Source organism: Pristiophorus japonicus, chromosome 10 (assembly GCF_044704955.1).
Source record: "Pristiophorus japonicus isolate sPriJap1 chromosome 10, sPriJap1.hap1, whole genome shotgun sequence".
In the NCBI taxonomy this organism is placed as follows: Eukaryota; Metazoa; Chordata; class Chondrichthyes; family Pristiophoridae; genus Pristiophorus; species Pristiophorus japonicus.
The window spans coordinates 190,909,368-190,933,111 of record NC_091986.1 but is presented as its reverse complement, the minus strand read 5'-3'; the positions used below and the strand labels follow the sequence as shown (position 1 = coordinate 190,933,111).

The 23,744-nt window shown below is 43.5% G+C and overlaps 1 protein-coding gene across 1 annotated transcript in view; it reads right to left on the bottom strand.

The window, feature by feature from the left end:
- cracdlb (cracd like b) overlaps positions 1 to 23,744 on the bottom strand; it is a 198,149-nt gene that overhangs the window by 89,479 nt on the left and 84,926 nt on the right. Inside the window, exons 2-4 of the mRNA XM_070891603.1 lie at positions 17,971 to 18,047; positions 11,692 to 11,860; positions 309 to 447 (exon numbers count right to left, since the gene is read on the bottom strand). Of these exons, the coding sequence (XP_070747704.1) occupies positions 309 to 447; positions 11,692 to 11,860; positions 17,971 to 18,034 (372 nt within the window). The 5' untranslated portion in view covers positions 18,035 to 18,047. The remainder of the gene's footprint in view (positions 1 to 308; positions 448 to 11,691; positions 11,861 to 17,970; positions 18,048 to 23,744) is intronic.

Below are 23,744 nucleotides of genomic sequence, written 5' to 3'. Positions count from 1 at the left end.
TAAGGTGGGACTAATCCATGACACCTGGGGGGGGGGGGGGGGGGGGCTCCGATGCACGACTCCCAGGGGGGGGTTACAATCCCAAGGGGTGTCCAATGTCTGACCTTCCTGACATGGTTCCATTTTTTTTTTACCCATTTAACCCCTACCCGCACCCAATCCCACCCGCAACCCCATGTTAAAATTCGCTGTCTAGACTCACACATGGAGTATGGTCACTCGGGCGAGTTTAAAAAAGACATTTTAAATGGCATTTAACTAACCAGATGATAAAGCACATTTGCACATGGGTATTACTTGTTCCTTACCTGTAAAGCTCGGATAGGTCCAGATACACTCTCCTGAGAAAACACTCGTACAGACTTAACAGGTTGTTGCACAGATGTGTCTGGGATGAAGATGCTGTCGTGTGACAGTGCTCTAGTTCCCAAGATACCTTTATGAGCACTACAAGAGGAAACAAACAAGACTGCTGTACCAGAGACCATATGCTGGAGCTACAGAAAGAGTCAACAATGTCGTGTTGAGATCATTTGTTCCATTACCAACATATTTAGTAGCCACCAGAAGCTGTTCTGTATTATGGGAATTCAGCATCAGCATCACCAGCACTAACCATGTTGCACGTCACTAAACATTTATATATGAGCAAAAACTTAATGTTTATCTCTCTTTGTTGTGGATACTTTGAACACATTTGGAGAATAGGAGATTTAAACAGACGTTGTACTATTTTTGCACTGGAAATCAAAATAGTCAGAAACATGCAGAAATGGACAATATAGGCAGCACAACTAGCAGACTGTACAGGAAGAGCAACATCCAAAAATGGTAAAACCTCCAAGTCTAAAAGAAATTTAAAAAAAATTAAAAATCAGATTTTATTTGCTCTTAATTGCTCCCAAACTTTGATAGAAGCCAGAGGCAGCACGATGTGATCTGAGGGAGGGAACCTTCTCTCTCCACAACACTGCCTTGGGCTACCACAGGCTGCCTTCCAGGTGTTTAATGATTCTCACGAGGAAGCTTTGCAACTCCGGAAGATTTGAAGAGGATAAGTCATACGGAGCAGGTTTTCCGCCCTATAAACCACATGAGAAGTCGACGGGGAAGCGCTTCAATCTCAAGAAAACAGGTCACAGAGCAATGGCTGTTTCCACAAGTTAACAACTTTTTCTCAATACATTACAACAAACCATTTTCAGAAAGAGCGCTAGAATCTTCGCTTACTCTGCTATTTTATACTAATTTTAATTACTTTTTGATTGTGTTATGCATATTCCTAAGTGTTCCAGTAAATTGAACTGACACTGAGCAAATTAAATTCATTTATCTTTATAAAATTGAATCATGTTTGAAAAATTAGATTCATTTATCATTTGCGCTCGCATATAAAGATGTTCAGTGAGTGACCGCCCACTGCTCTTTATATTGGAGAGGATGCAACTGAAGGAAACCAAATGACAACCGATGTGATTTTGAGCCTGTAGGAGTTAAAAGAGGAGGAGAGCAGAAATGGGAGATATATAGAAACATAGAAACATAGAAAATAGGTGCAGGAGTCAGCCATTCGGCCCCTCGAGCCTGCACCACCATTTAATATCATGGCTGATCATTCCCCCGGTACCCCTTTCCTGCTTTCTCTCCATATCCCTTGATCCCCTCAGCCGTAAGGACCAGATCTAACTCCCTATTGAATATATCCAATGAACTGGCATCAACAACTCTGCGGCAGGGAATTCCACAGGTTAACAACTCTGAGTGAAGAAGTTTCTCCTCATCTCAGTCTAAAATGGCCTACCTCTTATCCTAAGACTATGTCCCCTGGTTCTGGACTTCCCCAACATTGGGAACATTCTTCCCGCATCTAACCTGTCTAGTACCGTCAGAATCTTATACGTTTCTATGAGATCCCTTCTCATCCTTCTAAACTCCAGTGTATAAAGGCCCAGTTGATCCAGTCTTTCCTCGTATGACAGTCCAGCCATCCCTGGAATCAGTCTGGTGAACCTTCGCTGCACTCCCTCAATAGCAAGAACATCCTTCCTCAGATTAGGAGACCAAAACTGAACACAATATTCCAGATGAGGCCTCACTAAGGCCCTGTACAACTGCAGTAAGACCTCCCTGCTTCTATATTCAAATCCCCTAGCTATGAAGGCCAACATACCATTTGCGTTCTTCACCGCCTGCTGTACCTGCATTCAATGATTGATGAACCATGATACCCAGGTCTTGTTGCCCCTCCCCTTTTCATAATCTGCCGCCATTCAGATAATATTCTGCCTTCATGTTTTTGCCCCCAAATTGGATAACCTCACATTTATCCACATTATACTGCATCTGCCATGCATTTGCCCACTCACCTAACCTGTCCAATTCACCCTGCAGCTTCTTAGCGTCCTCCTCACAGCTCACACAGCCACCCAGTTTAGTTTCATCTGCAAACTTGGAGATATTACACTCAATTCCTTCATCTAAATCGTTAATGTATATTGTAAAGAGCTGCGGTCCCAGCACTGAGCCCTGCGGCACCCCACTAGTCACTGCCTGCCATTCTGAAAAGGACCCGTTTATCCCGACTCTCTGCTTCCTGTCTGTCAACCAATTCTCTATCCACATCAGTACATTACCCCCAATACCATGAGCTTTGATTTTGCACACCAATCTCTTGTGCGGGACCTTGTCAAAGGCCTTTTGAAAGTCCAAATACATCACATCCACTGGTTTTCCCTTGTCCACTCTGCTAGTTACATCCTCAAAAAAGTCCAGAAGATTCGTCAAGCAAGATTTCCCTTTCATAAATCCATGCTGACTTGGACCAATCCTGTCACTGCTTTCCAAATGCGCTGCTATTTCATCCTTAATGATTGATTCCAACTACTGATGACAGGCTAACCGGTCTATAATTAACCATTTTCTCTTTCCCTCCCTTTTTAAAAAAGTGGTGTTACATTAGCTCCCCCCCAGTCCATAGGAACTGATCCAGAGTCGATAGACTGTTGGAAAATGATCACCAATGCATCCACTATTTCTAGGGCCACTTCCTTAAGTACTCTGGGATGCAGACTATCAGGCCCCGGGGATTTATCGGCCTTCAATCCCATCAATTTTCCTAACACAATTTCCCGCCTAATAAGGATATCCTTCAGTTCCTCCTTCTCACTAGACCCACTGTCCCCTCGTACATTCGGAAGGTTATTTGTGTCTTCCTTCGTGAAGACAGAACCAAAGTATTTGTTCAATTGATCTGCCATTTCTTTGTTCCCCATTATAAATTCACCTGAATCCGACTGCAAGGGATTTACGTTTGTCTTCACTAATCTTTTTCTCTTCACATATTTATAGAAGCTTTTGCAGTCAGTTTTTATTCTCCCTGCAAGCTTCCTCTCATACTCTATTTCCCCCTCTTAATTAAACCCTTAGTCCTCCCTTGTTGAATTCTAAATTTCTCCTAGTCCTCATGTTTGTTGCTTTTTCTAGCCAATTTATATGCCTCTTCCTTGGTTTTAACACTATCCTTAATTTCCCTTGTTAGCCACGGTTGAGCCACCTTCACCATTTTATTTTTACTCCACACAGGGATGTTCATCCATGTGATCTTTAAATGTTTGCCATTGCTTATCCACCATCAACCCTTCAAGTATCCTTTGCCAGTCTATTCTAGCCAATTCATGCCTCATACCGTCAAAGTTACCTTTCCTTAAGTTCAGGACCCTAGTTTCCAAATTAACTGTGTCACTTTCCATCTTAATAAAGAATTCTACCATATTATGGCCACTCTTCCCCAAGGGGCCTCGCACAACAAGATTGCTAATTAGTCCCTTCTCATTACACATCACCCAGTCTAGGATGGCCAGCTCCAGTTGTTTCCTCGACATATTGGTCTAGAAATCCATCCCTAATATACTCCAGGAAATCCTCCTCCACCGCATTGCTACCAGTTTGGTTAGCCCAATCAATATGTAGATTAAAGTCGCCCATGATAACTGCTGTATCTTTATTGCACACATCCCTTATTTCTTGTTTGATGCTGTCCCCAACCTTACTACTACTACTGTTTGGTGGTCTGTAAACAACTCCCACTAGCGTTTTCTTCCCTTTGGTATTCCACAGCTCCACTCATACCGATTCTACATCGTCCAGGCTAATGTCCCTCCTTACTATTTCATTAATTTCTTCTTTAACCAGCAACGTCACTCCACCTCCTTTTCCTTTCTGTCTATCCTTCCTAAATGTTGAATATCCCTGGATGTTGAGTTCCCAGCCTTGGTCACCCTGGAGCCATGTCTCTGTGATGCCAATGACATCATATCTGTTAACTGCAGTCTGCGCAGTTAATTCGTCCACCTTATTCCGAATACTCCTCGCATCGAGGCACAGAGCCTTCAGGCTTGCCTTTTTTAAATTTTGCTGTAATGTGGCTCTTTGTTTTTTGCCTTGGGTACCTCTGCCCTCCACTTTTAATATTCTCCTTTCTATCTTTTGCTTCTGCCTCCATTTTATTTCCCTCTGTCTCCCTGCATAGGTTCCCATTCTCCTGCCATATTAGTTTAACCCCTCCCCAAAAACACTAGCAAACACTCCCCCTAAGACATTGGTTCTGGTCCTGCCCAGGTGCAGACCGTCCAGTTTGTACTGGTCCCACCTCCCCCAGAAGTGGTTCCAATGTCTCAGGAATTTGAATCCCTCCCTTCTGCACCACTCCTCAAGCCACATATTCATCTGAGCTATCCTGCGATTCCTACTCTGACTAGCACGTGACACTGGTAGCAATCCTGAGATTACTACTTTTGAGGTCCTACTTTTTAAATTTAGCTCCTAGCTCCCTAAATTCGTCTCGGAGGACCTCATCCCGTTTTTTACCTATATCGTTGGTACCTATATGCAGCTATATCACTTGCACTTGGGGAAAAAGGGCATTTTTTCAGTAATAAGTAAAGAATAGCACAGGCTTTGTGTGATTTGTCAAAGTAGCCAACTAAAATAAAGCAGAACTGTTGTGTATAATAATTGGCTAGTACCATAATTAAAAAATTGCAAATCATCATTTAAATGGAGAGAGTTTACAAAATGCTGCAGTTCAGAGGAACCTGGGGGTCCTTGTGCGTGAAACACAAGAAGTTAGTATGCAGGTACAGCAAGTAATCAGGAAGGCCAATGGAATGTTGGCCTTTATTGCAAGGAGGATAGAGTATAAAAGCAGAGAAGTCCTGCTACAACTGTACAGGGTATTGGTGAGACTACACCTGGAGTACTGCGTACAGTTTTGGTCTCCGTATTTAAGGAAGGATATAATTGGAGGCAGTTCAGAGAAGGTTCACCAGGTTGATTCCAGAGATGAGGGGATTGACTTATGAAGATGGGTTGAGTAGGTTGCACCTATACTCATTGTAGTTCAGAAAAATAAGGTGTGATCTTATTGAAAAATATGAGGTACTGAGGCGCTCGACAAGGTGGATGCAGAGAGGATGTTTCCCCTCGTGGGGGAATCTAGAACTAGGGGGCATAGTTTCAGAATAAGGGGTTGGCCATTTAGAACTGAGAGATGACATGGAATTTCTTCTCTGAGGGTCATAAATCTGTGGGATTCTCTGGCCCACAGAGCTGTGGAGGCTGGGTCATTGAATATATTTAAGGCAGAGCTAGACAGATTTTTGAACGATAAGAGAGCAAAAGGGAAGTGGAGCTGAGCCCAAGATCAGATCAGCCATGATCTTATTGAATAGCGGAGCAGGCTCGAGGGGCCAAATGGCCTACTCCTGTTACTATTTCTTATGTTCTTAAATGCAAGAGTAATTCCAATTGGAGGTGTGATGAAAGAGACTATTATTTCTAAAATTTTCACTCTATTTTTTGTATGCTGTGTAGCACTAATAGCACTAAAGAAATGAATCTTCTGCCCCATCTTAAGAGTTTTAGTTTTTTTTCACCAAAGACATTATTATTTTGCGCTGTAGGGCTAATGTAGGACTATGGTGGAAATAAAAATTGGACTATAAATACTCAAAATTTTAACATTAAAGTCAAATGTCTAATCATAGGGAGTTGGAAGAAAGTAAAACCTGAACTACTTTTGGAGAAATAGGTTGATTTTTTTTTTTTAATTCAGTGAGTTAGGTGTCTGACACCACATAGACCAATTCTCCAAGGAGGCCGATTGTCATCTTTTCTTCTCCTTCAAAGGAATAGGTCACATTTGATGGCCTCAGAATAAAAGCATTATGCACATTTTCAGGCAGCACTGTCACCTCATTTTCACACTGAAAGAAAAATAGGGGTAGTTCCATGCCCCTGCATTCCCAGCAGAGACTGTAGGTCAGATACAGAGCTGCACCATTGTAGGTTTGGTTCTCCAATCTGCACTGCCTGCTCCCTCCTGAGCCTCATGCACTGCACCTCAGTAAAGTCCCAATAGCTTTGCCTTTTGGGGTACATATGCAGCCTGGGCTGCTGCGTTCTGCATGTGCTATCTGTGGTTCTGCCCACGTTCTCGTCGCGTTACTGCTGCATTATGAGATAGCTGGCAATGGTAGTTTTACCCAGAATGGGGAGGAGAGCAGAGGGGAGCGGGGTGAGCACTCTCCTGGACTCTTCACTTCTGCCAGTGCTGTCATGAAACTTAAACCTATTGCCCTTCATTCATACAATTAATTCGCAGGTCTGCAAGAGAGTGCTGGACCCCATTTTATTTCACTCTGCACAATTCTACAGGAACGTCTCTAGATTGGCTGTTAACCAGGTGTTGACAGTGCCTACCAAGCTTTTTGTTGTTAACAGATCCCATGGCACTATTTCGAAGAAGAGAAGGGGAGTTCTGGCCCATATTTATCCCTCAACCAACACCTAAAAATGAATTATCTGGTCATTATCACTTTGCTGTTTGTGGGAGCTTGCTGTGCGCAAATTGGCTGGCGCGTTTCCTACTTTACAATAGTGACTACACTTCATTGGCTGTGAAGCTCTTTGGGACATTGAGGCCATGAAAGGCGCTATATAAATGCATGTCTCTTTAATAACACATTTTAACATGGGAACAAGGTTCAGAGTGCTGATAAAAGGCACATTATTATTTTCTGTTGGTCTTGTTCACATGTTTATTCACATTTATTTGTATCAGAAAAATAACAGAAGAAAACATACCCTTAATTCACAATCATTTAATAGTGGTCGATTCAATCTTTTTAGCACTAAGTTCCTATTTTGTTGTGTTATTTACTTTACTTCATTCAAATTATTAGATATCTTTATTTTTTAGTGCAAAAATCAACTTTGGATTAAAGGGAGTAGATTGTAAATGTGAATGAATTATCAAGCTTGTAGAAACATAGAAACATAGAAAATAGGTGCAGGAGCAAGCCATTCAGCCCTTCTAGCCTGCACCGCCATTCAATGAGTTCATGGCTGAACATGAAACTTCAGTACCCCCTTCCTGCTTTCACGCCATACTCCTTGATCCCCCGAGTAGTAAGGACTTCATCTAACTCCCTTTTGAATATATTTAGTGAATTGGCCTCAACTACTTTCTGTGGTAGAGAATTCCACAGGTTCACCACTCTCTGGGTGAAGAAGTTTCTCCTTATCTCGGTCCTAAATGGCTTACCCCTTATCCTTAGACTGTGACCCCTGGTTCTGGACTTCCCCAACATTGGGAACATTCTTCCTGCATCCAACCTGTCCAAACCCGTCAAAATTTTAAACGTTTCTATGAGGTCCCCTCTCATTCTTCTGAACTCCAGTGAATACAAGCCCAGTTGATCCAGTCTTTCTTGATAGGTCAGTCCCACCATCCCGGGAATCAGTCTGGTGAATCTTCGCTGCACTCCCTCAATAGCAAGAATGTCCTTCCTCAAGTTAGGAGATCAAAACTGTACACAATACTCCAGGTGTGGCCTCACCAAGGCCCTGTACAACTGTAGCAACACCTCCCTGCCCCTGTACTCAAATCCCCTCGCTATGAAGGCCAACATGCCATTTGCTTTCTTAACCGCCTGCTGTACCTGCATGCAAACCTTCAATGACTGATGTACCATGACACCCAGGTCTCGTTGCACCTTCCCTTTTCCTAATCTGTCACCATTCAGATAATAGTCTGTCTCTCTGTTTTTACCACCAAAGTGGATAACCTCACATTTATCCACATTATACTTCATCTGCCACGCATTTGCCCACTCACCTAACCTATCCAAGTCACTCTGCAGCCTCATAGCATCCTCCTCGCAGCTCACACTGCCACCCAACTTAGTGTCATCCGCAAATTTGGAGATACTACATTTAATCCCCTCGTCTAAATCATTAATGTACAATGTAAACAACTGGGGCCCCAGCACAGAGCCCTGCGGTACCCCACTAGCCACTGCCTGCCATTCCAAAAAGTACCCATTTACTCCTACTCTTTGCTTCCTGTCTGACAACCAGTTCTCAATCCACGTCAGCACACTACCCCCAATCCCATGTGCTTTAACTTTGCACATTAATCTCCTGTGTGGGACCTTGTCGAAAGCCTTCTGAAAGTCCAAATATACCACATCAACTGGTACTCCTTTGTCCACTTTATTGGAAACATCCTCAAAAAATTCCAGAAGATTTGTCAAGCATGATCTCCCGTTCACAAATCCATGCTGACTTGGACCTATCATGTCACCATTTTCCAAATGCGCTGCTATGACATCCTTAATAATTGATTCCATCATTTTACCCACTACTGAGGTCAGGCTGACCGGTCTATAATTCCCTGCTTTCTCTCTCCCTCCTTTTTTAAAAAGTGGGGTTACATTGGCTACCCTCCACTCGATAGGAACTGATCCAGAGTCAATGGAATGTTGGAAAATGACTGTCAATGCATCCGCTATTTCCAAGGCCACCTCCTTAAGTATTCTGGGATGCAGTCCATCAGGCCCTGGGGATTTATCTGCCTTCAATTCCATCAATTTCCCCAACACAATTTCCCGACTAATAAAGATTTCCCTCAGTTCCTCCTCCTTACTAGACCCTCTGACCACTTTTATATCCGGAAGGTTGTTGGTGTCCTCCTTAGTGAATACTGAACCAAAGTACTTGTTCAATTGGTCTGCCATTTCTTTGTTCCCCGTTATGACTTCCCCTGATTCTGACTGCAGGGGACCTACATTTGTCTTTACTAACCTTTTTCTCTTTACATACCTATAGAAACTTTTGCAATCCGCCTTAATGTTCCCTGCAAGCTTCTTCTCGTACTCCATTTTCCCTGCCCTAATCAAACCCTTTGTCCTCCTCTGCTGAGTTCTAAATTTCTCCCAGTCCCCAGGTTCGCTGCTATTTCTGGCCAATTTGTATGCCATTTCCTTGGCTTTAATACTATCCCTGATTTCCCTAGATAGCCACGGTTGAGCCACCTTCCCTTTTTTATTTTTACGCCAGACAGGAATGTACAATTGTTGTAATTCCTCCATACGGTCTCTAAATGTCTGTCATTGCCCATCCACAGTCAACCCCTTAAGTATCATTAGCCAATCTATCTTAGCCAATTCATGCCTCATACCTTCAAAGTTACCCCTCTTTAAGTTCTGGACCATGGTCTCTGAATTAACTGTTTCATTCTCCATCCTAATGCAGAATTCCACCATATTATGGTCACTCTTCCCCAAGGGGCCTCGCACAATGAGATTGCTAATCAATCCTCTCTCATTACACAACACCCAGTCTAAGATGGCCTCCCCCCTAGTTGGTTCCTCGACATATTGGTCTAGAAAACCATCCCTTATGCACTCCAGGAAATCCTTCTCCACCGTATTGCTTCCAGTTTGGCTGGCCCAATCTATGTGCATATTAAAGTCACCCATTATAACTGCTGCACCTTTATTGCATGCACTCCTAATTTCCTGTTTGATGCCCTCCCCAACATCACTACTACCGTTTGTGACAGTGAATAATGCACTAACGTCACGGACCATACAGTTGCATGTAGTCTTTATTCAGGATGAGCTCTTTGAAAGATTTCGACCTCAGCCACTTTTTTGTTTAGACATTTGTTGGGGGTAATCTGTGCTCCTTGATGCAAGCCACACTGACTATCTGTTGTGAGTTTGAATTCTCAGCCAGGTCCCTTGAGACTGAGAACAAACTGACCTAGCCCAACAGAAATAAATGCATGCCCTCTGGCAGTTTTAAAGTAGTTTGCATTTTGTGCCCAACATTTTACGTTGTACCAAATTTGAACAAAATTGCTGAGACTTATTTAAACGTCTCCGGGTTCTGGAGTGGTTCCCTCAGAGCAAGTAAGGAAGAAAGCAAACCAATCGATTTCCAAAGGCAGTTCTTACTGTTGCATCATCTATAATGTATACGTCAATGTCTGATCATTGACTGAGTGCTTCTCGATGAAATTTCTGTGCGTAGTATGATGTACTATTAACAAACTCTCAATCATTTGAGATGTACGTTAGGGACCTTGCATTGATTCCCAAGCAATTACCATGTGCAACAAAAGGTGCATCGACTGGCCCCTGAATAATCAACCCTGTTGAAGCCTGAGAAATGAACACACTTTATGATTTTGCAAAATATACTTTCTTCTCTCAGAGGGTTGTGAATCTTTGGAATTCCCTACCCCAGAGAGCAGTGGAGGCTGGGTCATTGAATATATTTAAGGTGGAGATAGACAGATTTTTAAATGAAGAGAGAATCAAGGGTTATGGGGAGCGGGCAGGGAAGTGGGACTGAGTCCATGATCAGATCAACCATGATCTTTCTGAATGGCGGAGCAGGCTCGAGGGGCCAAATGGCCTACTCCTGCTCCTATTTCTGATACAAATCATTTTCATATCTCAAAGTATTTAGTATGGATATTCTATGAAACGGTAATGACAAATACTACTAATTGAGGAGCTTTTAGGCAGATGTTACTATAAAAATCGTTCCTCAGAATCCACTTAAAGCTCACCATGTTGGTTGCTAGAGTTCATGCACACTGTAACAGATGCTTTATCCTGTCATTTTCCCTTGTTATTAAAAATACATTAAAATATTTGGCAACACAAATGTAAATCAATGGCATGAGGTATTAAAATGATTTACAGTTGGGGTAAAATTCACAAGCACCACTGAAACCCTCATCCATGCCTTTGTTACCTCTAGACTTGACTATTCTAATGCACTTCTGGCTGGCCTCCCACATTCTACCCTACGTAGCTCATCCAAAATAAGGCTTCCCGTGTCCTAACTCGCACCGAGTCCTGTTCACCCATCACCCCTGTGCTCGCTGATCTACATTGGCTCCCTGTTAAGCAACGCCTCAATTTCAAAATTCTCATCCTTGTTTTCAAATCACTCCATGGCCTCGTCCCTCCCTATCTCTGTAATTTCCTCCAGCCCCACAACCTCACCCACCCCGAGCTACCTGTGCTCCTCTAATTCTATCCTCTTGAGCATCCCTGACTATAATCGCTCAATCATTGGTGGCCGTGCCTTCTGTTGCCTCAGCCCCAAGATCTGCAATTCACTACCTAAACCTCTCCGTCTCTCTTTCCTCCTTTAAGACGCCCCTTAAAACCTACCTCTTTGACCAAGCTTTTGGTCACCTGCCCTAATTTCTCCTTATGTGGCTCGGTGTCAAATTTTGTGTCTTATAATAGTCCTGTGAAATGCCTTGGTACGTTTCACTATGTTAAAGGTGCTATATAAATAAAAGTTGCTGTTTTTAAAACTTCATACCCCTGTTCATCCTCCGAGTCAAGGTCTGGAGTACAAGATTCTGGACTAGTGACATCACTCGTCGACTGGCTTTGCTTCAGGTTGCTCTTTGTTGTGTGGGATATCAACTCCTTTTTTTTCTTTTTAACAAATAGTTTCTTGAGGGATTTGAATTTCGACTTCTTCTTTCCTAAAAAGTTATAAAACAATGTCACAAAGAAGTCTACAGTAACAAAAACCGGCAGAAATGCATAGCTCATCAGTCTGTGTCTGAAAGAGAAAGATAGGCTATCACCTTGGGGGGTGATCCTTCAGTAGATCCCGGAAGTTAATTCTCATTAAGATAATAAACGTAGAAAGCGTGATGCAGTAGGTGGTTATGGACTTTAAAATCTGTCACCAAGTACATTTAAGTGTGTCAAAAGAAATGTTGTACAATAAACTGTTCTTTCCCCGTGTTAAAGATTAAGGGGCTGAAATTGGTGAAGGCCCCCGCCCGCCCAAAGGATCACTGATGACTGCCGAGGTACCCAACGATACTTTGGGCGAGGTTTTTGTCAAAAAGGTCCTTGAAAGGGAGGCGGTCGGCAAAAGAGGGACTTATGCCGCCAATCTGGGCGGCAGCTGGCGGGAACTGCCAATCTCGGCGGCAAAGTGCTTGCCGCCCAAGTGCCGCCAGGAATGGAGTCGGGCCCACGGAGGGTCGAAGACCTGAAAAGGAAAATCATTTTTTTTTAAAAAACCATCGGAACACCTTCAGGGGACCCCATCCAGGCAAGTCGCTGTAAAGAAAAATTTAAAAAAATTGTTTATAACCTTTTTTTTTTTCAGCTCTTCATACTCACCGTCGGGGATAGAACAGCCTCCACAGCCAACGGTCCTTCCCCCTTCTGGCGGCAACTCCCACCCACATCAATATGGCATCTCGGCGGGCAGATCAGTTGCGCCATCAGCGGGCAGTTCCCCCCTCCCGCCCACTCCATACCAAATTGAAACTGGCACTGGGCGCAACTTCAAGAAGAATGTCGGTGGCAGTGGGCGGTAAGGCCATCAATTCCGGGCCCTAAAGCCTTGAAATGGGCAAGTCAATGTTCTTAGACAGCTCCCTGGTATTAACTCAAAAGTTGCTTTGATGGAGAGTGGTATAACTTAAAAATGGGGCGAAAACTGACGTGTATATAATATAGAGGTGTAACCAGATTGGTGGTTTCACTTTTCTGCCTTTGTAAGTTTCCTCTGAGCTCTTATGACATGTAAATATGACTAATGAGGTCGCTCAACACCTCGTCCCTATTTTCCAGTACAATATATACTGTTACACTGGACTTTTAGTACCGCATTTGTGTCACTCTGATAATAAATGTGACACTAAAATCTGAGTTCAGAGCTGTTGGTGCATTTCTATTCGTCACCATACCTGTGAGAGAAGGACCTCCACAAGATGGTAGTCTCACAGTGGATTAGGACTATGCTGCAGCCAAAACGATGGCCATACACTTGGCTCCGTCTATTTGATTTTTTATTTAAAACTAAGCATTTTAGCTGGTTATATGATACTTGTCCATTCAGTCATAAGTTGTGAAGTCCTGCTCAACATAGAAGGGCGATTACTGTTGAGAAATAAATGCTTGTCATGGCAGCGACGCCCACATCCCATGAACAAATTAAAATAAAAATACAAAGTGAGGCAGTCTATGTATTTTCGTTTAGTGCAACTCAGGTGCGAGAGCAACTCGAAGAGGTCGTCTCACAATGCTTCGTCATCACTGAACAATAATTGGTCTAACGTTAAGCTCCCAGGAACTCTTTACAGGTCACTTTTCATCTTTTAAACTTTAACAAGGAGATTAAGAGGTTATAAAACTCGGGGGCGATTTTAACCCTACTCGCTCTGCAGAAATCTGGCGGGTGGGCAGTTAAATTTGCCCCGACTCTTACCTGTCCGAAGCCACCATGATTGAAACATCTGCAATTTTAACTCGTCCTCCTGAACAGGCAGCAAGGACACATATCCGGAGCCAGCAGGGTCCTTCTTTATACAGGGGATATGCCATGCTTCAGCCTGATGACATAATCAAGACCCAACTGTAATTTTAACTCAGGCCTGAGCGGGAATCCAACTGGAGTTAATGAATGTGTTTTTTTTTAAACTTTGGAGCTAGCCAGGTGAACTGTAATGGTCTTTTCAATCCTGTGCATTTTTATGTAACAAAAAGACAACTGATCCATTACCATTAAAATTTAACCAGAGGTGATTGGAGCTCTAGTTTGTCCTGGCCAGAGAGTGTACTGAACCAGCAGTATAACTTGAGCCCATCAGTCTCACTGCACTCTCAGCAGGTATTTACAGTAATCTCAATATCGTTTGAGAAAGGAATGATTTATTCTATAGTTCCATAGCTGTCAAGATCAGGAGAGAGATTTCAGATCGAGAAGAATCACAAATCCATTTAAACGAATAAGGCTGCCTATTGTTTAAGTGTAAAATACGTCCAAATAGGTTAAACAAATGAGACTTGTCAGGGCAATAATGAGGAGGTTCTAAAATGGATTTGTGACAAAAATGTATTTGTGTCTGCATTAGATTATTGATTTGAGTTCTTTACCGCTGGTAGCAGTGCACACAGGGTTATGATCAATTATTGCTAGCTGTTTACTGCATGCTGGAGGGAATTTGCATTACTGCCTGGCTAATATTTTCACCTCAGGGAGAGGACCTAACATACATGCATCTGAAGGCCCTTAATATGCATGGTCTGACTGTTGCCACTGAAACAGCATGATGGCCCATCTGGCAGGTTATTCACAATATTTGCACAAATCAATAAAACTGGCCATTAAGAAATGGAAATAAGGCCAGTCTGAAGATACAGTTCCATTGCAATTAATGGAATCGCTCCTGAACACCCGGGACTGCTCAATATCAGTAACATCACGCGAGTATTATAATCACTCCATCACTGGTGACCGTGTCTTCAACTGCCTCGGCCCTAAACTCTGGAATTCCCTCCCTAAATCTCTCTGCCTCTCTTTCTTCCTCCAAGAAGCTCCTTAAAACCTACCTCTTTCACCTGCCCCAATATCTCCTTATGTGGCCCGGTGTCATTTTTTTGTCTTATAATACTCCTGTAAAGCGCTTTGGGATGTTTTACTGGGGATATAAAAATACAAGTTGTTGTTGTTGAGCAAGCAGCCCGCAGGCAAGACCACCCAACAATGGCGTCTCCCTGTTCAGGGTTGAGAAATGGGACTTTCTTTTATTAATTGTGAGTCTTAGATCAGTGGTAGCACTCTCGCTGCTTAGTCAGAAGGTTGTTCATTCAAGCCCCAATCCAAGTTTTGGGTACATAACCTAGGCTGAAACGTCAGTGCAGGCCTGAGGGAGCGGTGTCGGAGTTGCCATCTTTTAGATATGTTCAACTGGCGTGAGTTCTGTGGCCTACCAAGCGAGTAATGGATCGAAGGCCAGGGAACTTCCTCAGACAAAGCCCCTTGTTGTGGGAGGGGGCGGGTGGAGGATTTGCCCATGGACCCGTGCCCCAATGCCACCCCACCCGCACCAGAATTTAAAGTTCCAGTTACATTTCTGGTTAAATTAAAAGACTTGCATTTATATAGCATTTTTCATGACCACCGGACGTCTCAAAGCGCTTTACAGCCAATGAAGTACTTTTGGAGCGTAATCACTGCGGCAGCCAAATTGCGCACAGCAAGCTTCCACAAACAGCAATGTGATAATGACCAGATAATCTGTTTTAGTGATGCTGATTGAGGGATAAATATTGGCCAGGACACCGGGGATAATTCCCCTGCTCTTCTTCAAAATAGTGCCATGGGATATTTTACGTCCATCTGAGAGAGCAGACGGGACCTCGCTTAACGTCTCATCTGAAAGACGGCAGCTCCAACAGTGCAGCACTCCCTCAGCACTGCAATGGAGTGTCAGCCGAGATTTATGTGCTCAAGTCCCTGGAGTGGGACTTGAACCCACAACCTTCTGACTCAGAGGCGAGTGTGCTACCCATTGAGTCACTGCTGACACGAGATCATGGCTGATGTTTACCTCAACTCAATTTACCCACCTTTGTTCCAAATTCCTTGATACCCTTACCTAACAAAAATCCATCAAGCACAGTCTTAAAAATGTTAATTGACCCAACATCCACAGCCTTTTGGGGAGCGAGTTCCAGATTTCCACTCGCCTTTGTGTGAAGGATGCTTCCTGATTCCACTCCCGAATGGCCAATTCTAATTTTAAGATTATGCTCGCTTGTTCTGGGTTCCCCCACCAGAGGAAATCATTTCTCTGTTGCCGACCTATCAAATCCCTTAATCATTTTAAATACCTTGATCAGATCACCCCTCAACCTTCTAAACTCAAGGGAACTCGAAAGGATGTTTCCCCTCGTGGGGGAATCTAGAACTAGGGATGCATAGTTTCAGAATACGGGGTCGCCCATTTAAAACGGACATGAGGAGGAATTTCTTCTCTCAGGGGGGTCATGAATCTTTGGTCATTTTCTACCTCAGGGAGCTGTGGAGGCTGGGTCATTGAATATATTTAAGGTGGAGATAGACCGATTTTTGAACAATAAGGGAGTCAAGAGTTATCGGGAGGGGGCAGGGAAGTTGAGTTGAGACCAAGATCCAGATCAGCCATGATCTTATTGGCCTACTCCTGCTCCTGTTTCTAATAAATAGAAGCCAGGTTTATGCAACCTGTCCTCATAATTTAACCCTTTAAGCCCTGGTAGCATTCTGGTGAATCTGCACTGTACTCCTTCCAAGGCTAATATATCTTTCCTGAGGCTCGGTATCCAAAACTGAACACAGTACTCCAGTTGGGGTCTGACCAATGCTGTGCATAATGAAACATCACTTACTCACTTTTGAATTCCAATCCATTTGAGATAAAGGCCAACATTCCATTAGCCTTTTTGATGACTTTTTGTACCTGTATTACACTAGTCGGGCTACTTCTGGCATTTTGGGACCAAAGGGGTTTAAAAACAATAATAATAAAAAGGTGGTATGTGGCAGAAATGAATGTAAGCAAATACATATCGATTTTATAAATGTAATGCATTTCTACCGCAATTGTGTTACTGCATAGATATGAATTACATCAGTGCATCCGGGAAAAATAGTCTCATGTGGCACAGGGCTGCAAAAAAATCAAACCGCTCAAAGCACCAAGGTGATTTAGAATTCCTATGTAGTCTGAGTCAGGAATCGGTAATTATTTTTGAATTTAATTAAGTACTGGGGATGCAAGCATAGCCTGACTGCTATGCCATCCCAGAGGTAGAGACATTGTTGGCACATAGCTGAGGGCAGTGCACTACCCCCAAACCACTTAAACATTTAATGGGATGCCATGTGCAACATTAAAGGGGGATTTCCCTGTTGTGGAGCCATCCTTTAAATGGTGCCACACAGCTTTATGGGAATCCTGTACCACTGCATTTATTGCCCATCCCTAGATGCCCTTAAGAAGGTGCTGGTGGGTCGTCCTCTTCAACCACCGCAGTCCATGCAGTGAAGGTACCCCCACAGTGCTGTTAGGGAGGGAGTTCCAGGATTTTAACCCAGCGATGTTGAAAGAATGGCAATATATTTCCAAATCAGGATGTTGTTTGATTTGGAGGGGATCTTGGAGGTGATGGTGTTCCCGTGCTTCCGTGGGCCTTGTCCTTCTAGGTGGTGGAGGTCATGGGTGTGGCTGGTTACTTTTACAAGTGTGGAGTATCATTACTTCATATTTTAATTACTGTTGGAGACTTAAAACATTTTTTTTTAATTCTCCTCTTACATTTTCTTTGTCTCTTTTTATCTCTCTCCCTTAATCCCATCTTTCTTTCCCCCTCTTTATTTTGCTTTCTGTACATGATTTTACATTGAATTAAATATTCTAACTTACACTTCCTGGTTTAGATTCTGCGTGTCGCAGTCAGGATTCTTCAATCTGATTGGTTGAGGAGACACTCAATAGCTTGCCCTGTTCACACAGGTACCAGATCCCCAGTAGAGGGCACTGTGTTGTTTTGGCTACTGAAAATCGCAAATTGCAGTGTAAAAGCCCAGAGTCATTTTGTGGGCAAGTGTATGCATAATGAATGGTGAGCACCATTAGTTCGCCGCTGACTGAAAAATCCGAGCCAATATTTTTTTAGTCCTCAGCTTTCGCCAAAAATACTTCAACCCCTCACCACTTTAAATCTCTTTTGGTGAAAAAAATAAGGGATAAATCTAAATATTCCTCAACATCCGCTGTAGGTACATTCGTTCTAATCAATTTACCTGAGCCATCTTCACTGGGGCCTTCAGCTTCATGCAGCTTGGTGTCTGTCAAACCAGTAGCCATGATGGTGTTCTCACTGGAAAAGAGACATGGCGAGGATTGTTAATCTTTCTGAATAATATTATTTCAAGATCATAGGAAGCATTATACAAACACAATTACATTATTATCTTTATAGCACATTCTCATTTTTAAAGGTGGTTTTCCAGCCTCCCCACAATTTTTTCCTTTTCTGAAGGGGATGACTCCGCTCAGCTATGTTCCCCTGGTGACTAGAGGCCTTCTGGTACCTCATCCAAGTCCCCATTCTTCGTGTTTAGCTATTTGATCAAAAAGAACGCATTTACAGTTTCACTAGAAATACAGATGATGAGACCAGAGTGACCAGAGCAACTTTTCCACCACAATCTTCAAATACAACCCAAACTGGGAAATGTGCTTTGAGAGACAATGGCCTCATCCCAATACATTATCACTCGCTAGAAAGTTCCCTTGGTGATCCATAAGCCCATTCATTCAGTACAGCTCACTCCCCAGAACAATGCACAACAGTAAAATACTGCGGATGCTGGAATCTGAAATAAAAACAGAAACCGCTGGAAATCTCAGCAAGTCAGGCAGCATCTGTGGAGAGAAACAGAGTTAATATTTGAGGTCTGTGACCCTTCGTCAGAACTGGAAAAGGTCGAGATGTAACAGATTCTTAAGGAAGAGCAGGGGCACTGAAAGGGAAGGGTGGAGGGCAGAAGAGATTTATGAGACAAAAGGCATGATGGGCAAAAATGAGATGGCAATGGAACAAGTCAAGAAACAAATGATGAGTCTAGATGGGGTGTGAATGGCGGAATCATCACCAGCTGCCGTGGGAAAGAGAAAAAAAATGTACCAATTTTCAACCTTTACTGTGTATATTAATATACACTATACTGTAAATGCAATATATTAATAGAACTTGCATTGATTTAGCATCTTTTATGTCCTCAAGACGTCCTAAAGCGCTTCACAGCCAATAAACTACTTTTGAAGTGCAGTCACTGTTGCAATGAAGGAAATGCAGCAGCCAAATTGCGCACAAGGTCCCATAAACAGCAACGTGACAGTGACCAGATAATCTGTTTTAATGATGTTGGCTGAGGGAAAAATATTGGCACTCCACTGCTCTTCAAAATATTGCATGGGATCTCTAAAGTCCAGCTGAGAGAGTAGACAGGGCCTCGGTCGAATGTTTTATCCAAAAGACAGCTCTCTGTCGTTGTAGCACTCCCTCAGTCCTGCACTGGAGTGTCAGTCTAGATTATGTGCTCAAGTGGGGCTTAAACCCATTACTTTCTGACTCCGAGGTGAGAGTGTGACCCACTGAGCCAAAACTGACAACTTTCCCACCTGGGCGGTAAACTAATGGAACAGATTGCACACCTGTTTTAGAAACGTTCTGCCAGTTTACTGGGCAGATGGCAAAAATGAAAATCACCCCCACTGGGCCCAATGTACTTCACAAGCATCACTTTTGAGGAAGGCAATGTTGGCATGACATTGCAAATTTCTTGCTGCTACTGCCCATACACAGAATTAAAGGACAGTATTTAAATTCAAGCTTGATACCCTCTGTTAGCCTTATTGTTCAACCTTTTCCACTTGTCACCGAGGTGACTGAACACAGGAAGCAGCCAAATGTTGGTTATTTTCCTCACATTGTTGATTTATATTTAAAAAAAACCAAATCATTGAGTGAATTTGAACTCCACAAAGACAAAAACAACTTTTTTTTTTCCTTTGGTCTTATCTGTGACTCACGTTGTACTCCAAAGTTCTGAGTCAGAGAACACTTACAGTACAGGTACCAGTTTGAGAAGAGTACCTGCTGAAAGCCATGAAGAAGCCAGCTGGCTCCAGTTATATTGCCAGCTCCACAGTGGCCCAGAAATTGCGGTCGGAGGTTTCCTGCAGGTGAATGCCTCCAACCTGAAAAATTTCTACAAATCTACCTGGTGATCCGGGGAGGTTCAGAGACATAGAAACATAGAAAATAGGTGCAGGAGTAGGCTATTCGGCCATTCTAGCCTGCACCGCCATTCAATGAGTTCATGCTGAACATGCAACTTCAGTACCCCATTCTTGCTTTCTCGCCATACCCCTTGATCGCCCTAGTAGTAAGGACTACATATAACTCCTTTTTGAACATATTTAGTGAATTGGCCTCAACAACTTTCTGTGGTAGAGAATTCCATAGGTTCACCACTCTCTGGGTGAAGAAGTTTCTCTTCATCTCGGTCCTAAATGGCTTACCCCTTATCCTTAGACTGTGACCCCTGGTTCTGGACTTCCCTAACATTGGGAACATTCTTCCTGCATCCAACCTGTCTAAACCCATCAGAATTTTAAACGTTTCTATGAGGTCCCCTCTCATTCTTCTGAACTCCAGTGAATACAAGCCCAGTTGATCCAGTCTTTCTTGATAGGTCAGTCCCGCCATCCCGGGAATCAGTCTGGTGAACCTTCGCTGCACTCCCTCAATAGCAAGAATGTCCTTCCTCAGGTTAGGAGACCAAAACTGTACACAATACTCCAGGTGTGGCCTCACCAAGGCCCTGTACAACTGTAGCAATACCTCCCTGCCCCTGTACTCAAATCCCCTCGCTATGAAGGCCAACATGCCATTTGCTTTCTTAACCGCCTGCTGTACCTGCATGCCAACCTTCAATGACTGATGTACCATGACACCCAGGTCTCGTTGCACCTCCCCTTTTCCTAATCTGTCACCATTCAGATAATAGTCTGTCTCTCTGTTTTTACCACCAAAGTGGATAACCTCACATTTATCCACATTATACTTCATCTGCCATGCATTTGCCCACTCACCTAACCTATCCAAGTCGTCTGCAGCCTCATAGCATCCTCCTCGCAGCTCACACTGCCACCCAACTTAGTGGCATCCGCAAATTTGGAGATACTACATTTAATCCCCTCATCTAAATCATTAATGTACAGTGTAAACAGCTGGGGCCCCAGCACAGAACCTTGCGGTACCCCACTAGTCACCGCCTGCCATTCTGAAAAGTACCCATTTACTCCTACTCTTTGCTTCCTGTCTGACAACCAGTTCTCAATCCACATCAGCACACTACCCCCAATCCCATGTGCTTTAACTTTGCACATTAATCTCTTGTGTGGGACCTTGTCGAAAGCTTTCTGAAAGTCCAAATATACCACATCAACTGGTTCTCCCTTGTCCACTCTACTGGAAACATCCTCAAAAAATTCCAGAAGATTTGTCAAGCATGATTTCCCTTTCACAAATCCATGCTGACTTGGACCTATCATGTCACCTCTTTCCAAATGCGCTGCTATGACATCCTTAATAATTGATTCCATCATCTTACCCACTACCGATGTCAGGCTGACTGGTCTATAATTCCCTGTTTTCTCTCTCCCTCCTTTTTTAAAAAGTGGTGTTACATTGACTACCTTCCACTCGATAGGAACTGATCCAGAGTCAATGGAATGTTGGAAAATGACTGTCAATGCATCCGCTATTTCCAAGGCCACCTTCTTAAGTACTCTGGGATGCAGTCCATCAGGCCCTGGGGATTTATCAGCCTTCAATCCCATCAATTTCCCCAACACAATTTCCCAACTAATAAGGATTTTCCTCAGTTCCTCCTCCTTACGAGACCCTCTGACCCCTTTTATATCCGGAAGGTTGTTTGTGTCCTCCTTAGTGAATACAGAACCAAAGTACAGAACCTGGTCCTGGGCCACCACGCGAAGGTCTGCGTAGAGGCCCCATGTATCCCAGGGGCTTAGGTGCTTCGTACACGTCCCTGGGATCACGTGAGCCGGCCCAACCTATCCACGTGGGGGTATTCCAATCACCATAAGTATGAATGGGAATACACCCAAAAAACTCAAACACTTAAAATATATATATTTTTAAACCCCATCACATATTTAAAATTAATCAAAAGGCATTGAATTATTTAAAACAAAAATTTAATTGTTTGAAAAATAAATTGACGGGGTTGAAATTTCTCTTCCCGATAAGGCCTCTGGCCGCCTGAAGGCAGCGGCCACAGGACGGCACGGAATGGCCACCGATGAGCCGCCATTTCGTAAATTGCCCTACCTCCGTTTTGGAGCGGTGCTTGGGACCACTCTGCACTTTTTCCCGCCGTGGCGTGCACGCGCCGACCCCTTACCAACCAGCAGGGACCCCCCCCACCTCGTGAAATTGCTCTTTTCCCGGTATTGCCCCACGGGAGCGGCCCTGCCACTGATCGGTGCCCCCAACAGCGTTTGCTGTCGGTGCACTCTCAGTAGCCCTCTGGGGTGCCCGGCCGTTGGCCCGGCCGAAACCCTCCCTGGTGACCCAGTGGACCTAACTTAAAAATATGCAGGGCTCGCAGCGGCCCTCCCCTTTAACTGAAGGGGAGACACGTTGTGACACGTTAGATGACTGGTCGGGGCGGCGGACATGCTGCAAGGGTTCTCCTACCCCTCAGTTGCTGCCACTTCCACCCCGAGCCAAACAAAACGTCAAAGTGTCGAATATCGACGGCATCTCCGCCGCATGGGTTGCAGCGGAGAATTTTTATTTATTTTTTTTTTTTTTTTTTTAAACGGATGGTACGCCCCGTTTCAGGCAGAAGTCAATTTCTACCCCTACATGTTTTAAAGGGTCTAAAAATAAACTTACCTTAATTAACAGGATTTTAATTTGAAAAAAAAAAATGTTTTTCTGTCTTTTAAGTCTTGCGCTGATAATAGCAAGCCTTACGCCTGCTTTTATCAGTCGTAAGAATTTCAAGGGCATTCACTGGGCAGGAGTTGGGCAAATAGCCCAACCCCCCCACCCCGCCGAGGCCCTTAACTTCCGGATGTGTGCGATCCGTCAAGAGGATTCTTGACAGATTGCAAATTCCGGGTTTAGTCGCATGCGCAGTGCATGCCTAAACCCAGAACTTGCGGGGCCCCACGAGAAAATAAAGCTCTGCATGTGAGTGCATGATGCATTTGCTAGGGGCTGGAAGAGATGGTGGCGATTATGAGCAAATTGAAATCTGTTGAACACTAATATTAGGAGGCGGAGTTAAAATTGGACATTTTATCTTGAATTCTCACCAGGTGCAAGTAACTAAAATAGGTGTCAAAGTGCCCAGTGCAGCAAGATTGTCTGGCACCTCGTGCTATTTATTTCCTCACCACTGCTTTAGTGCCATATACCAGAGATTGGAGACAGCTGAGGTGCTACTTAAACTTCATGGACAAGGCGTTGGAGTACTGGCACTATAAAGTGAATAAAACTGAACATAAAATAATAAAGAAAAAGAATTTTTTTTTCAAGAACTGCAAGTGAAAAAGGATAGAAAGATCGAACGTGTGAAATAAATTTAAAAAAATGATTAAATGTAGCAATATGATAATCAACATCACATGAAACAATTTGAGAAGAAATCCAGTTGAACGGACCCGCAGATTAGATGTGTTTTCTTAATTAGTTTGAACAGGGAAGGTACGAACGACACTAATCTCCAGCAGCCTTGGCTAGGAGACCATTTGGTTTGGCTCAGGGTTCACCTTGGAGCCAAGCCCAGCTTATCGCCCAGACTGGGCTCAATTTGACCTTGAAAATGACTGGCTCACCCACCTTTAGAATTAAACCCAACCCATAGCTGCTGTTTCCGAAACCTAATACTTTAACTTGCCCTGCACAAATGTCTTCGTACTTCATAAAGAAGCTGCTTTACAATATTTAAATTGATGCTTTAAACACATC